The sequence below is a fragment of the Tetrao urogallus genome (assembly GCF_951394365.1).
Source record: "Tetrao urogallus genome assembly, chromosome: 1".
Taxonomy (NCBI): Eukaryota; Metazoa; Chordata; class Aves; order Galliformes; family Phasianidae; genus Tetrao; species Tetrao urogallus.
In genome coordinates, this window is record NC_136813.1 from 27136912 (window position 1) to 27152839 (window position 15928).

At 39.9% G+C, this 15928-nt stretch overlaps 1 protein-coding gene across 1 annotated transcript in view; it reads left to right on the top strand.

The window, feature by feature from the left end:
- The window catches only part of CAB39L (calcium binding protein 39 like), a gene marked incomplete at both ends in the record, with an annotated part of 45048 nt that overhangs the window by 13500 nt on the left and 15620 nt on the right, over nucleotides 1-15928 (top strand). Inside the window, 2 exons of the mRNA XM_079549061.1 lie at nucleotides 5149-5313; nucleotides 10069-10187. Of these exons, the coding sequence (XP_079405187.1) occupies nucleotides 5149-5313; nucleotides 10069-10187 (284 nt within the window). The remainder of the gene's footprint in view (nucleotides 1-5148; nucleotides 5314-10068; nucleotides 10188-15928) is intronic.

The window sequence follows — 15928 nt, forward strand, 5'->3', positions numbered from 1 at the left end:
ATCCTGTCTCCTTGAAGGCACGGGGTCTGGTCAGCACAAAGCAGTTCAGGATGCACATAATGTGTCCCTGAGGCACATCCTTGAGATCATCACCCTCCTACTGCTAATCAAACATGCTGGGGTGTGGCACCCGTGACTCAGTGCCATCTGTGGAGCCTACAGGTTTGGTAACATTTCTGAACCCATGGTGCAACAAAAGCTTTCAGAGTGCCCCATGCTTTTAATTGAAAATACCAAAAGGAGGTTGGGTTGGGTGCAGCTTGGCCTAAGCTGTCTCTGTGCTTGGCCTGGATGGGCTGAAAGATTTGCAGGTTTTGGCAGAGCCTGGTCCAAACCTTAAGTTTGTCATGGAACCCAAAACCATGACAGAGCCAATATGGGCTTCATGTGGAGTGTTTTTCTGACAGACAGAATCACAGGCTGCAGCATCTTCAACTGGTGTTCAAACTTAAGGTAGATGTAAAGTAACTCAAAGCATCTAACTTCTTCTCCTTTCTCTCACATATATCCAACAAAGCTGCTTGTTCAGGTAGGTTACTGTAATCGGACCTCTGTTTCATCTTGGTCTGCTGTAACACATTTGGTACTGTTCAGAAGGGTCAGGAGAGCAGCATTTTAATAAAGCTGCAATTAAAAGTCTTTAGGATTTCCATAATTTTCTTTTTAATAATAAATCTTGCTTTCTTGCTTAGCACCAATGAAGCCTTTATCAGACCCTATTCACCTTGCTCCCGCACGGTTAGAGCAACTGGGGTCCTCTATGTAAGATGAAGTACATGCAGAGGACAGGATGTGCATTTTCATGGAAGAATGCTTGTGTGACTATTGCGAATGCTGATACCTGTGGACTCAATTCTGCTGCTGCCAAAGTCAGTTGCAAAATTACCTTTGACTTCATTGCTATACACTGAAACCAAGCGAATAAATAAGAAGGGTTTGGCACCCCTTCCTTCAAACTGCACAAAACTCACATGCCCAGGGATTTTGTGGAAAGTTTCCTGTTTCAGCCTCCCAGTTCTGCTGAGACCTGTTATTGCTCTAGAGGTGGGAGAGAGTCCAGATATTATCAGGTACTGGTGCCAAGTGTTTGAAGCTTGTCACTCCTGGTTGCTTTTCCATTTTTAAGCATCTTACAATCTTTGTTTCTGTCTTGAGTGCAGGATTAATAGTGGGAAAGGAATTTATGTCCAGGTGGGGCAGTTCTATCTCTTCCAGGTAATCGTACCGCATTTTAGAAGTTTAATTATTGTGCCTGCTTTGCTAGATTGTCCTTGCCAACCTCCTTGGGTAATAGGCCATAATATTTGGCTAAATGTTAAGAGTTCTGTTTTCCAAAACATTCTGCTGAAGTCCACAGTTTGTTCCTTTTAGCATGAAACTGCACCAAGAAGAAGTCAGTTGAGATGTTCCTTAGGATTTCAATTTTGGATTCAAATTCTACTAATGGCTCTTCTTAGGAGTTGCATTTAGAGAGAGTTGTGTCACTATTAAGGAAAAACTATTTTGATACATGCATTGAGAGTATTTTTTAACGTAGCTGTAAAGTAAAGGAGACAGAACTAAACCTAGGGGCCTTACGCTTTTGATTCTGATTTTTGTCATGGAATACTGGAAGCTTACTGAGTGGCACATGGTAATATCTCATATCACATTGTCAGGTGTCTTCATGTTCCTGTGTGCTGCTGTGTAAGACTGCAAAGGTTAGGAAAGCAGTTTTTGCCCTGGAAATATGCTAGGTAGGCAAATAGAAGCTCTAAGATCCATTTGCTGTGTTTTGTGGACAATTGGGAATTTCCTAATCACTATGCATATGTCAAATGACATATTTTGCTTACATATGTGTTCTATCTGGGTTTGGGAGGGTAGAAAAAATTCATGGGATCTTTTTTTTTTTCTTATCATTACAGTTGGTCATAAATGTTACGTTGAATCTCTGAATCTCTGGATGAATAGAAGATAAGAATAAGCCATTCTGACCTGGAACATACGTATGAAATCTCTAACCTGTCTGTAAAACAGAGGTAGCACAGAGGCAAGAGAAGCCATTGAAAGCTTTGAAAGTTGCAGTTCAGGTGGAGGAACTCAGGCTGTCAATTAATTCATAGCCTGATACATTTTTTCCTTAAGTTTTTTTGTAGTCTTCCTTGAAGGAGAGTAAAAAGATGTAATGAATCTACATCGTTTAACAGGAGATTCATCTGTCTGCCTCTTAGACAAGTGTAACAGGTCTGGGTTACAAATGGCCTTTTTAAGATAAACATATAATTGATCTAAGTAGCTAGAAGAAGGAAAGGTTTCTAATTAGAGATAATTTTTATTAAGCCTATTGGAAATTAAAGTGGTTGAAGTTACTGACTATTTAAAACAGTGATCTGCAATGGGATTTTTCAAAAACTGCCCTTACGGATTGTTTATTTCTGAAGCAGAAGATTTGCTTTGTTTTGCTATATCATGCACAAGCAGTGTTGCAAATAAGGTAGCTTACTGTTTGGATATAGAAAACCCAAAGCAGTGTAGTTACAGAAATAACAGTTCAGTTTTCTGCATGGACAACAGATAAGACCTTTGTTGTAACCTTCCATGTTTGGAAGATTTTTCAAGAACAGAAAAATTTTAAGACCTTTAGGATTTCTTTGTAATCCCTTAATGAAAAAACCAAGACACTCCTTATTGCACAGTCTTGTATAGCTCTGGAATACAGAGAAAAAACGTAACTGTTTAGGCACCATTCCCAGCTGTTTTAAGCCTGTTAAATTGCTATCCTAAGAACATTGGTATGCGCTTTGGCCCTCCTGTAGAGATCAATCCAAGAGACTCAATAAAACAAAGACATTGTCATTTAGACCTGGCAAAGTGGGGTAAATGGAAGAATCTAGTATTTGCTCCGTGGGGTAGGAAGATCAAAATGCTTCATAATGCTAAAATACTGAAATATTTCTGCACAGACGTAGCAGTGTTACCCACAGTGAAATGAAGAGTGAATCTCTGCTACAAAGTCAGCTGGTCTTCAAGTTTATATTAAGTTGGAGAAAAGAGAGAAAGTCTTGAGGACATAAGGAAGGATTTTTTCACACAGAAAAACAGTTTCTTCATGGACTACTTTCTTTGTGTTATGATCCTATTGAGTGGCAGTGACAAGATTTTGTTCTACCAGGAAAGCAAGCTTAAGACCAAGAATCTCCTGTCTATCAAGTTTCTAGCTTTCACTGTTGAAACTCTTGATTAGTGCTGACAAAATCACAACTTTATAAATAAGGGAGGTTGAACACATTTATAATTTAAGTCAGGAAAGTGATGCAATCTTATCTGTTCTACCAGTTCTCTATCTCTAAGGCTGTTGTACATAAGGTAGTCCAGTAAGGTTAGTAGACTAATCCGAAGACTTATATTTCAAGTCTGTCTGGCTTCTTAGGAAAAGTTCTGTAGCTATGTTTCTTTTATCTTTTATTTTTCATGTATTGAGTGAATATGTCTGGCTTTGTTTTTTGTTTTGGACAAATCTTGGATCTTTGGATCTTGGAATGACTTTTTCTGCTGAATCTCATGCACGTTTCCATCACTGACACAGGGTATTATTCTAAAAATGCCATCAGATTAAGGAGAAATGTCAAAGAGGAGACTAGAAATTGGCTGTTAATTCACAAGTCTGGGATTATGTTTTTCCTACAGATTGATTATGAGGGTTAGAAGCAGAAGAGTGGCCCTTATGTTTGACCAGGAATAACTTTTGTTAGAGGATTTAATGTCAAACCACTGAGTATCTGGAGGATATAGAGGGAGGAAGTCAAACACAAAATATGAATTGTATGTATAAAAGCAAAGAGGGAGGGTGGGAAAGCTGATATGTTAGAGAAATACAGCTGTGGGAGCCATTGTGCCCATCACCATTACATGTTCTGTCTTTGCTTTCTCCTTCAGCACTTTACTTTTTTGCCCTCTTTTTTTGACAATAAATGTGAAGCTGAGTCTTGCAGGCAGTTTTCTATGGATTAGGAAAGACTCATACTTTAAAGGAAAGGTATTAATTTTTCTAACCCTAGAACACCAGAGATATTCACACCCTTCCAAGCAGAGCTGGTGAAAAGCCAAAAACGTATGAGTTTTCCTTTGATATGAAAATATTTGCTCAGCTCTCATAAAGATTTAGAGCTTTAGTTTACAAGATAGCACCCCTGTTGTTAATTCCATCTGTACTCTGTGGGATATCTCTAGTGAGATACCACTAACATTTGAGATAAAAATAGGCTCTTTTACTGTGCTGCAATAAGGAACAAAAAGACTTCTGCTGTGGTTAAAGTTATCACAGTCATACTAATTTACATGCCACTCATGCTGGCCTGTCTAAACTAGCAGAAAACTGTGAATAGCTACACATGGACTGGGAGAGAACATACCTTTATGCTGTGCAAAATGGATGCTTGAATGATCCAGGTTGATGTGATGTGAAGGTGGCTTTTTCTTGTTTTGTCCTAATGTGAATAAAATCAGTATTGAAGTGTGGGGTGATCAGCAGCACTGGAGAGATGTCTCTCCTGAGCACTGTGGGGTTATGTTACGTGGATTGATGTGGTGACATTTGGAAGCATGACATTTTCCCTTCCGGTTTACGTGAGAGGCATATTGAAATTATCAATCTGGATTCGAACATCCATTCATGTCCAGTTGGCTTTTACAGATGATGGTGAGGTTTTTTGGTGTGTGTGCACCTTCATGTATTTTTTTTTTCCTGTTAAGCTAATGAAACACTCATTTCAAATCAATGTTCTGCAGCATAGATGTAAAATACTGTCCTAGTTTCAGAAACCTTCACTATCTCTGCTTTCAGACCTCTCCTTTACTTGCTTCTCATGCCTGGACAAAAAAATCCAGTCAGCCTCATATGTGCACTGTGTGCTGGATGTGAGTGTATTAAATATACCCTGACCCAGAAAGAGCTGCAGCCTGCACAGCCCAATGGCTAGAGCAGGTAGGATTTAAAGCAAACACACACAAATAAGGCCTTTACTGCAAAGAGTCTTTGTGTATCCAGGATGGAAAGGGTGGAGGGTGTGAGGGCAGAGCTACCTCACTGTGAAAAATGGATGTTTGCCTTTGAACCATGGACATTATAACTCACATCTCATTTTAACCTTATCTGTTGGTCAACAGGCGTCAGAGGAAGTGTCAAAATCTCTGCAAGCAATGAAGGAAATTCTGTGTGGGACCACAGACAAGGAACCACCGACAGAAGTAGTGGCTCAGCTGGCACAAGAATTGTACAACAGTGGCCTTCTAGTGACACTTATTGCCAACCTGCAGCTCATAGATTTTGAGGTAGGTCAGTGTGCATATAGACCTTTTTATCTCCCTGATGTCAGTGTTGTCTGTCATAAAAACTGTGTATGTTCAAAGTCTAAATGTTATTGCACTTGACTCATATTTGCACCATTTTTCATGTGCTGAAGGAGGTAACTGTAGTAGATCAGTCAGGATAGTGGCAGTGCTTGTGTACTGGAAGTAAGTGCAGTACCTCTGATTTAACTTCTTTATTTTCTTAAATGCAAGAAATGTTGTAATGTGCATCCAAACAAGATAGGAAATGATGCTGACAATGGCGTTTATGATCTTGCAAGCCACAGTGTTTAACTTCTTTGGAACACTGCAACCCAAACCACCACTACCTCTGAAGTATGTATCCGATTAAGAAGGGATTCAGTGATGAGGAATGAAAATAATTATAAGCTTCGGACAATGTCTTATGAAAAAAAACCTTCAAAAATTAGGATGGTTGAGATGAGAAGAAAGGTGCTGAAAAAGGTATTAAAGACTGGCAGCAGGTGGCAAAGTAAATGGGATTGCTCCCACTTAATTTTTTTTGATTAAAGAAGAAATGAATGTAGTTCTGTTTTAAGCAGAAAAGTTAATATAAATAAGTATTATTTGATTATATAGCCCATTGCCAGTTTTGTTTCTGAAGTCAAGGACTTAGTAGAACTAAATTAACTACAGTTCCATATAATTAAGGAGAAAAACAGTTTTGGTAAAACAGATGACTGCAATTCAGAATAAATATAAACTCTTTTAAATTGAGCTTTAGCTGGTGGGGACTGGGAAGAAGCTTCATAACTGACAGGACATTATAGTATTGCTGTGGTCTAAGGCCAGCTGGGATGCAGTTCTCCAGGGGCTTCTGTTATTAGTCTTGCAGCTTCTGTTCTCTGGCACTGAAGAATCATTAGAATTGTCTGAGGATTTCCCAGGATTGATAGCCATGGTTCCTAAGAATCAAACCTCTTCAGTTTAGGTCTGAAGCCAGTACCCAATGTGCAGGGTTGGGTGGCTGCTGAATTTAAATGTTGGCTCCCTGAAGAAACTGCCTGATGCTCTCAAAGTCGCCTTTTGTGGGATTTTCTTTCTTGTGGAAGATTTTTCTCATTACTGAAGCCACGTGTTGTTTCTTTGCTTTCCTTTCCATTTGGAAAATGAATGAAAAGGAGGAACGGTGGGATTTATGTTTGCTTCTGTCCCCACTTCCTCCTGGCCCCAGTAAAGCCAGTACTCAAGGGACTGATAGATTTTCTATTAGTTTTTGAAAGCGTTCTTGTTACCGGAGTTCAACTCTTGACATCTTGAATTCAGGAGACTTTAACGCTAGAATTTCTTCAGATCTTTTCAGTTGTCATCGCCCCCTGGTAACTATTAAATGTCTTAAGTACAAAAAAAAAACAAAAAAAAACCCCCCAAAAAACCAACATCACCCTAAAAATCACACGTTTCATATTTATATGCTTTTTTTAAGAAAATAGAGAGAGAAGAAGATAGTGTTAGCAAGTATACGTCAGAAGAGAAGCTACTGGATTTTTTCAGTTTCTTTACAGTCTGTATTGCTTTAGTTAGGACAAAAAAAATCTGTCACCATGTTTTCTTCCAGTACTTAAATGGGAGCTTATAAACAGGAGGGAGACTGATTTTTTACACAGACACATAGTGGTAAGATAAGGAGGAATAGCTTTAAACTAAAAGAGGTGGGATTTAGGTTCAATGTTAGGCAGAAATTCTTTACTCAGAGGGCAGTGAGGCCCTGGCACAGCTGCCCAGAGAAGCTGTGGGTGCCCCATCTCTGGAGGTGCTCAAGGCCAGGTTGGATGGGGCCATGGGTGGCACTGCCCACTGCAGGGGTTGGAACTGGGTGGGCTTTGAGGTCCCTTCCAACCCAAGCCGTTCTGTGATTGATTCTATGATATTGGATCCCCGACCTTTAAATGCAAGCAATGAATGAAATATCAAATGTGTTGTTGAATTGATGTTATTACAAACAATTCTGAGGTTTATTGTGAATGATAAAGCTTTTTCGATCATTTAGTAGAACTATTAAAATATAATTCAGAAATCAGTAAAAAATAAATGACTTTGAAAAAGAAGGCTGTAAAGCAATATACTGCTTTACATACACTGGATGTCTTCACATCCCCGTAAACTTCTTTAGATTTTCAACTTTTCTGCCTGCATTTTCTTATATTTTTGTTCATAGTTGTCATTTAGGTTTCTTTGTTAAGCAGTCAATTTCATCACTTATGAACATGCAAATTAGCTTTCTGCTCTGTATGTTATGGTAGAAATCAAAGTAATAAATTACTTGAAAATCTGATTTCTGAAGGTGATAATCTTTATATAAATTACTTCATTTTGTCTTGATTCCCTTTCTCTTCCTCCTGTCTCCAAAATTGTTGAACCTACTGGACAGTTTGAGCTTAATTGAGGTTGTACTTGTACTTATATTTGAAATCTTTGAAGACTTCATGAACCTCAATGGCTATTGAGAGGAGACAGATCAGGGTTAATACTCCCACTTAGTTTGTGCTCTGCCTTTTGCTGGAGTCTGATTTCACTTGTGTTTCATCTGCCAGTAAGTGCAGTAAGTATGGGGTGCCTACACATGCTTAGGGGATGTTGTCATGTCCTTGCGTATCTCTGTCATGCATCTATTGAAAATGGAGGTTTATTGCTTCTGTCACTCAAGAAACAATATACATACAGTATTGCTAATAATACTGAAATGAATCACTGAAGTTGGGTTTGAGTAAGATCAAGATCAGACTCTATCTTTGAGAATTTGGAACGTGAACTTCATTGTTGAACGTTGAAGAACTGAGGCAATTGTGCATTCCAGAAGAGTCAGTTTTAAAAAAATTATGTTACTTACTGTATGTAAGCCTAAAGGCTCACAAGCTATAAAATCCATAAAGGAGGCTGGTGACATTGGAAGTTTTCCCTTACTTTATCTTGAGATAGGAGCAAAATTACAGTGTGTGTATGTATGTGTGTATATATGTATATATATATATGCAGTTTGTTACTTATATGATGGCATCTTTTGGGGTATTTTTTGTTGTTGTTGTTCTGCCCTTCTCTCTCTGCTGCCTTATCGTGTGTTCCAGTTGTCATATGTATTTCATTATAAGGCAAACTCAAATTGCAGATCCAAGTGAGAAGCACTGCAGAAGTATTCCTACAATTTTTATGGTTGTCTGATGATGAGAGAAGTCTGCCTTGGTTTCCTCCCTGCCTCCATTTTTGTAAAAAGAATCCAGAGAGACCAACTTCTCTCACGATCACTGGTCTCTGGAGAATGTGCTGCTATTGGATGTAATGTACACCTAATATTAAGTAACTAATAGAAAATTTGGTGTAGCAGAGAGAATCGCTTATTTTTTGGCCATTTTTCTCTCTCCTCTTTCAACAGCTCTTCTCTTTCTGAATTGTTTTCATTTTGGATTAACTACTAAAGCCACTGGGGATCATGGGATTCCAGACATACGTTATGGGTGTTGTAAAGAAAGAGGAGAATGTGGCATCTTTATAAGGAGTTAGCTTAACAGAAAGGGTGTCCAGGGGTTGAAAGTGCTACAGACAAAGGCAGATGGACTGGCCTTGTCTGATTTGATCCTCTTGTTTAATTCCCTGAGTCCCCGAGTCTCCAAACCAGCTGGGTTGGAACTAGTAGGAAAGAATATTTTGTGTTACTCAGCAATGATTTATTTGTAGAGGTGAAACCAGGGAATTTCCCTCTGTGTGAAACTGTCTGCGCCTTGGCTTAAGATGTTCAATCATTTATTCGCCAAGGAATGTTTGTCCTCTCCAGACAGATCAATGATCATGTAGAGATTATAAGTAACCTTTTGCTTGGGCTTGCCCTGTGCATAGTGACCCACTGTTTACTCAGTGCCTTGGTTACTGATCATTAGTGCAGCAGTCTTTCCCTTCTATTAGTTTCTCCCATCGTCTCTTGCAGCCATGGGAGAAAGCAGTGGGGGAGGAAGAGGACTTGCTTACAATGGATTGGCAAACTGTGTAGGTGAATAAAACATAATTTGGAAGGGTCTTCTGAAAAGTTATGTGCAAGAAGTATCACAGATAAAAGATGACAGCACAGATGTGTGTAGGCCTAGATACAGGAGGAAAGCAGGGCAAAATTAAGGATCCTTTTCCTATTAGTTGTGGCTGAAGCTGAGACACGTATGACAGCCTTTTTATCAGTACAGTTATTTCATTCCTCATGGTGAAACAGTAAGTATAGTTTTAAATGTAATCCTGTTTTTCAGAACTATGTTCATATTTGTGAAGATGACATTCAAATAGTGAGAGGATTTAGCTTTATAAATCTAGACTGTGTTTTGTTGTACTTAGTGTACTAGCTTGATGACTTACATTTCGAGGCTGGGGAACAATAGTACACAAGGCAAAAGCACGTTTGGCTCAGGAAGTTGTTTGCCTTTTTTGGAATTTAGTGTTTCTATATAAGAAAGCCAAGGAGTTGCTCAACAGAATAAGGAGGGAACACATTTTCATTTAGTGAAAAGAAAGGTACAAGTGTGTGTGTGGGGGGTTGGTAATCTTAAGAGCCACTCAAGGGAGGAAATCTTGTCACTGAAGAAAGAACAAGTGTGATGTGGTGCGACTGTGGAGAGCCCCAGAAGGAGACAAGCCTGTTTTTGTTTTATATTTAATTTCCATTTTAAATAGAGATTATAGTGAATGGTCATTTGCTCATGTTTCTACAGTTGAAGAATTGTTTTTCTTCTTTAACAGGGTAAAAAGGATGTTTCCCAGATATTTAACAACATCCTGAGAAGACAAATTGGCACACGCAGCCCTACTGTGGAATACATTAGTGCCCATCCACATATCCTATTCATGCTTCTGAAAGGGTGGGTGCTTTAATTTGTCTTTAATTTCTGTTAAAGAGCATTGCCTGGAACATACTGGCATTGCAGCTCATCTATTTTCTCACTTTCTTACTTATTTTCTAACAAGGATTTTCAGATTTTGTTCCAGATTTCTTGTTTTGTTTCTTTCATATTTACTTACTTTCTGCTTCAATGTCTACTTTTTAATGACTGGATTATTTCATTCGGCCATTAAAACTTCATGTTGGAATAATTATGTGCTGCTTGTTTTTGATTGCTTACCATGTGACGTGTACTTCAGTTCTTGCCCTAAACTAGCATTGTTGACAACTGCTGAATTTCATTTAGACCGCCTTGCACTGCAGGAGGGAATTATACTGGTGTCTGTGAATAACTGGAGTCATATGCTGGACCACCGTGGGGTAGAACACAAAGAAGCAAAAATGCATAAAACGAATAGTTGTGTCTGTGGGGCAGGCTTCTCAAATGCTTGTAGCCACATGCGAATGTCAACTTTAAATTAATTGGGTAATTAACTTCACGTCTTTCAGCATTAAATCTTTTTTTTTCTTGTAACCTCTGTGGTCGTAAAGTGCTGAGTAATAAGGTGGTGGTTCCCAAGGTAAGTCAGCCAAGGAGAGGGAGTAGGCTGCAGCATGGAGAAGACATCAGCTATAGTTGTGCTCAGGAATGCACAAGCTGCCTAAAACTCTTGAGGTTTTTGTCCCCTCTGTGTGACCAACAGTGCCTCCCATTTAGCAAGAATCTTTGCTTTTCCAACCCTTACAGTCTACTGTTTTCTGTGGTTTACTTCTGGCTTTAGATTTTTGTTTATTTTCCTCTGAGGAAAGGAGAATGTATGTGATGTGGATTGAAGAGCTGATACAGAAATAAGTGCATTTAGTAGCTGATCATTGTGAAACAATGTAGGCTGTCATAGCAGTTATCTTGGTGCGGCAGTAACAGCCATACAAAAACTGTATTACAGGACTTTTAAGCTAATGGTGCTTAGAAGAATGATTTTTTTCAAAAATATCTTTCTTGCTCTTGAGGCTTAAGATTGGCATTTTTACTGTTTGCTCCACGATCAGTATGAAGAAAATACTTGAGCCATATCTAAGATTTGAGCATAACGAGAATGCAGCCCCAAGGGTAAAATCCCTTCCAGCTGGCCTCCCCCTCTGCCAAGGGCAGACCTGAACAAGTGAGCCTGGCCTTTCCTGGAGTCAGGGGAAACAGGCATGTCTGCAGCATGAGCCCTCTAAACTGGCTGTTTGCTTCAAAACTGGCAACAGCCCAATGCAGCTGAGCAGGAAAATACAAGTAATCAAGTGAACTAATTTCTATCAGGGATTTAAGGGAGGCTGAACCTGTCATTGAAGGTGGTATCAAAAGTTTTACTTGATGAGATAGCAAGAGGTCCTGGTCTGATCTGCTGCTTTTCCCACCAGCAGGGTGGGGGGCAGGCAGGGCAGGTCACTATTCTGAACCAGGTCTTGCTCATACAAGTATTGTGATTAATTGTGGTTTCACTCTGATTTTGAAACTGTGACTTGTTTTGTGTTACTGAGCACCAGCATCTTTGAAAAGGAATAATTAACGGAGTTTAGTCTCATTTGCTCATTAAAATTCAACATTTATATAAACCTCAAACAGTTTATTTCGGGAGTGTGATGATCACAGTGATGATCTTTCTAGTACCTAAAGGGAGCCTATAAACAGGAAGGGAATCAACTCTTGATAAGGGTAGATAACAGCAGGACAAGGGGAAATGGTTTTAAGTTGAGGGAAGGAAGATTTAGGTTGGATGTCAGGGGGAAATTCTTTACTATGAGAGTGGTGAGGTGCTGGCACAGGCTGCCCAGAGAGGCTGTGGATGCCCCATCCCTGGAGGTGTTCAAGGCCAGGTTGGATGGGGCCCTGGGCAGCCTGGTCCAGTATTAAATGTGGAGGTTGGTGGCCCTGCATGTGGCAGGGGGTTGGAGCTTCATGTCTTTGAGGTCCCTTCCAACTGAAGCCATTCTATGATTTGAGGACTCTATGATCATTCTCTCAGTCACAGTTATGTTGTACAACTGTTTTCAATTTCGTATAGAGATGCAATCATTTTCTTCCCTCTTTGTCTTTTTTATTTCCTCCTCTCTTTTTCACTTATTTTCTTCTTGCACGTTATGTGTGCATCTCTACCATATGTCTCAGCTTTATTTCAAGTTAGAAAATATTTTTGGATTGTGTCCCAGATATCCTTTGGCATCTGTAGCAACCAAGAATATTAAAATGAAAGTAAAAAAAATGTTATACATATGTACTGCTGACAGACACTCCACTGTGGGTGACCTGAGCCAGAGGGTGCATTTATGTGCTTTTTAGAGATGCGTACAGAAGTGTGGTGTGTTAGTTTGGGTCTCTGGCTCCTTCTTGACATCTCGACTATCTCTCTGCAGCACTGCACTGTATCAGAAGTGCCATTTCTCAGATTTTTCATTAGAAAGTGCTGTTGGATTCTTTCAGAAGATGGCCCGATTGATCACTGGTGATAGCTGAAAAGTAGCTGTGTGGTGATGTCTTACCTAACATACACAGGTCCACTGCCAGGGCTGCCTGAAAATGGCACCTCAGATCCACGCCTAAAACAAGGGCAGGGCTCGCTGCATGTGCCTTGCTGCATGCAGGCAATGGTGACACTGGGAAACACGTACTTAATGGGAGGCATTGCCATTTGACAGTGTTACTTCAGGGTGTGTTTTCATGTTTATTTAATGCTAAGTGGAATACATTAAATCTACTTAAAAGAAAGGAAAGTAGATTTGGCTTGCTTGTACCATTTAATGTTTGTTATAAGACATTGTTTGGAGAGGAAAAAAAAATATTTCAACCATGGCTGTAGAAGAAACAGCCTGGAACTGTTGTGAAGGCTAGTCATTGTTTTGCTTGTATTGGATGCAAAATTTCCTCTGCCCCCTGACAGTCAGTTCACAAGAGTATCAACAAAAGGTTGCTTTTTCCACTGCATAATGTGAGCTCTGTGGAGTGGGAAGGATCCTGAATCAGGGCTCCTCCCAGTACTTCCTGCCCAATACTCCCGTGGCACTGCCACTTTGAGGTAATTGTTCCTACCTTTTTTTTAGCCCTCGCTTTATTTCTTGGCTACTCCCTCCCAGATTCTCAGCTTCAGAAAAACATGTAGTGCATAGTGTACTCCTGTTTTTTGGGAGGGGTAGGTTAATTGACTTCGCTGCATCAGGACTTGTGCTAATAGCATCTTCTGTATGTGTATCAATAGGAACTTTCACAGAATCACAGAATGGCCTGGGTTGGAAGGGACCTCAAGGATCACGAATCTCCAACCCCCTGCCACACACAGGGCCACCAACCTCCACATTTAATACCAGACCAGGCTGCCCAGGGCCCCATCCAACCTGGCCTTGAACACCTCCAGGGACGGGGCATCCACAACCTCTCTGGGCAGCCTGTGCCAGCACCTCACCACTCTCTCATAGCAAAGAACTTAATTAGAACTTAAAGAACTTAATTTCAGATGAATGTAATGTTTGGTGTATAGAGTATCTGATATATTTAATTTGTACTTGTATTTAATTTGTATCTGATATATATAATTTGACCCAAGTCTTTCTTCAGTGTCAGAGTATTGCACTAGCTTGGAAATAATTTGGTCCTTTATAAGTTAAAATATTTTCCCTTTTTAGTACAGTGACTGCAGCAGACTTGAAGTTCATGGCTCTGCTTTTGTTGTTTTGTTGTTTCTCACAAGTTAGAAATGTGTAAGACCATTTGTGACTATCATGTCACATGCAATTTCTAAAGTATTCGGTCACTGCCCTGACTTGTGATGATCTCTTCGTATCACAGTGAAGTTAAAGTTATATTGGTGTACTGCCTGGAGTTGCAGAATTCCCCCTGAGTTTTCCTAAGGACAAGCTCAAGCTATGTTAGTTAGCAAGGAGAAAAGAATAGAGCTGTTTGCCCTGACCTTCAGTCTTCCAGGCTTGTGTCTTTGTGGTTTATTTTATTGTGCATCCATACCTTGCACCATCTTCTGCACTAGTAGAATTCCCTTTGCACCAAGATGCATCTCTGCTCTTAGACTGGCCTCTTTCAGCCTCCACAATAAATGTTCTGAAATATCCCGAGTCCATTATTTCTTTTTCTGGTTGCCCTCTGTAGCCAGTATGTGGGGATTTCTTCAGGTTGTACGTTCAGCTGAACAAAGGAGAACTGCATGCAGTCCTAATTGCTCATTAGAAGAGCATCTCTGTCACTCCTAGCTGGTGGCTTGCATGGAAATATGGGTTCAGATAACGTGCTAGTTGTGACTAGGCAGCCTGTAAACTTCTTCCAGGCATTTTCCAGGAGCCAAGCCCAACTTCCCTCGCTTATGTGAGCAGTCAAAGGTCCATAACCCAGCTGTAGATAATGGAGCATTTGACTAAGAATGACTGTTGATGCTCATGTTTTAAAAAGTTATTGTGCTGGAAACAGTGTAATTTGCTTTTATTCCAACCATAATATTTCTTAGCCAAGTATTAAATATTTTCCTGGCTGCACTCCTAGGAGCAGCTCCGCCTCTTTCTGCTTGAAAATTAGTATTCCTGCTAATGGGTAAGAGGGGAGGTGTGCCTTAACAGAAAGTAGTAACCAGTGTGTGTTGTCTAAAGAGTTGTAAGTTCAGAGTTGCAAATGCTCCCCAAAAGGAAACAAGCAGGGGGCTTGACTTTTGCATCTACTTGAGGGTGGGAAGTTTCATTTGCCTTTTTGGAATAGCAGTTCATTTTTCATTAAGCTAACTATTGTTGACATCAGGTTGAAATATGCAGCTCTGGTATGCTCTCAGAACACTACAATTCTTTTAAATTGCATGTTGGTGGTAAATTTGAGGGCCCACTCACTCACAGCACAGATGGCATTTTGTCTTTTTTTGTTTGTTTGTTCCTTTTGGCCTAGCGCTAGGAATTAATTGTGCAAAGGAAAAATGATGCTGATAAGCTCTGTGTGATAATACACAGCTCTGATGTAGTATAACCAGCTTATTGAAACAGAGTGTGCTTTCTGTCCCTTGGACTTGGTCACTTTCACGTGACTGAATATCGCTGGAAGAAGTTCATTTTAAGTTCTCATGACTGTTAGATTGCATTCTTTTTTTTCTTCTTCTAAATTGTTTCTAACAGTTTTGTTTTGGGTTAATTTCAGCGTTAAAGACATCAAGACTTTATATAGAGAGGAGATTATCTGAATTTCCACCCTAAGCTCCCTGCCTCCCTTTCCAAGAGAAGTGTGCCAGCTCCTCTCTGTGATGATGCCTGTGCCATAGTGGGATTGTAACTTGAGGCACAAACTCCTGAATAAACCCTTAGCCTCTGCTGTAGTGTGGGGGGGGGGGAGGGAGGGAGTTAAGCAGAATTCCTCCTAAACTGCAGGAAAGGTCTTCAGGGCTGCAAAAGCTTAATCATACTGTCTTTGGAAACTCTTCCTACCTTCCTTATTAGACATTAATATTCTGGAATTATGCACTCTAGAAGAGTGGGAGTTGATGGATCGTCGTGAGATGTTGTGTGGTTGTTTTTTTAATAAACTGAGGAGTTCAGTACTACATCTGAAAAGGGAAATTATTATATTGAATGGGCTTTGCTTTCTCATAAATCCAACGGAGTAAAGGAATTCTGATGAAACCTTATGCATTCTACAGTCTCTTCACAGAGAGGAGGTGTAATGCACATTCGTGCTGAAATTGCATTGGCTTGTGA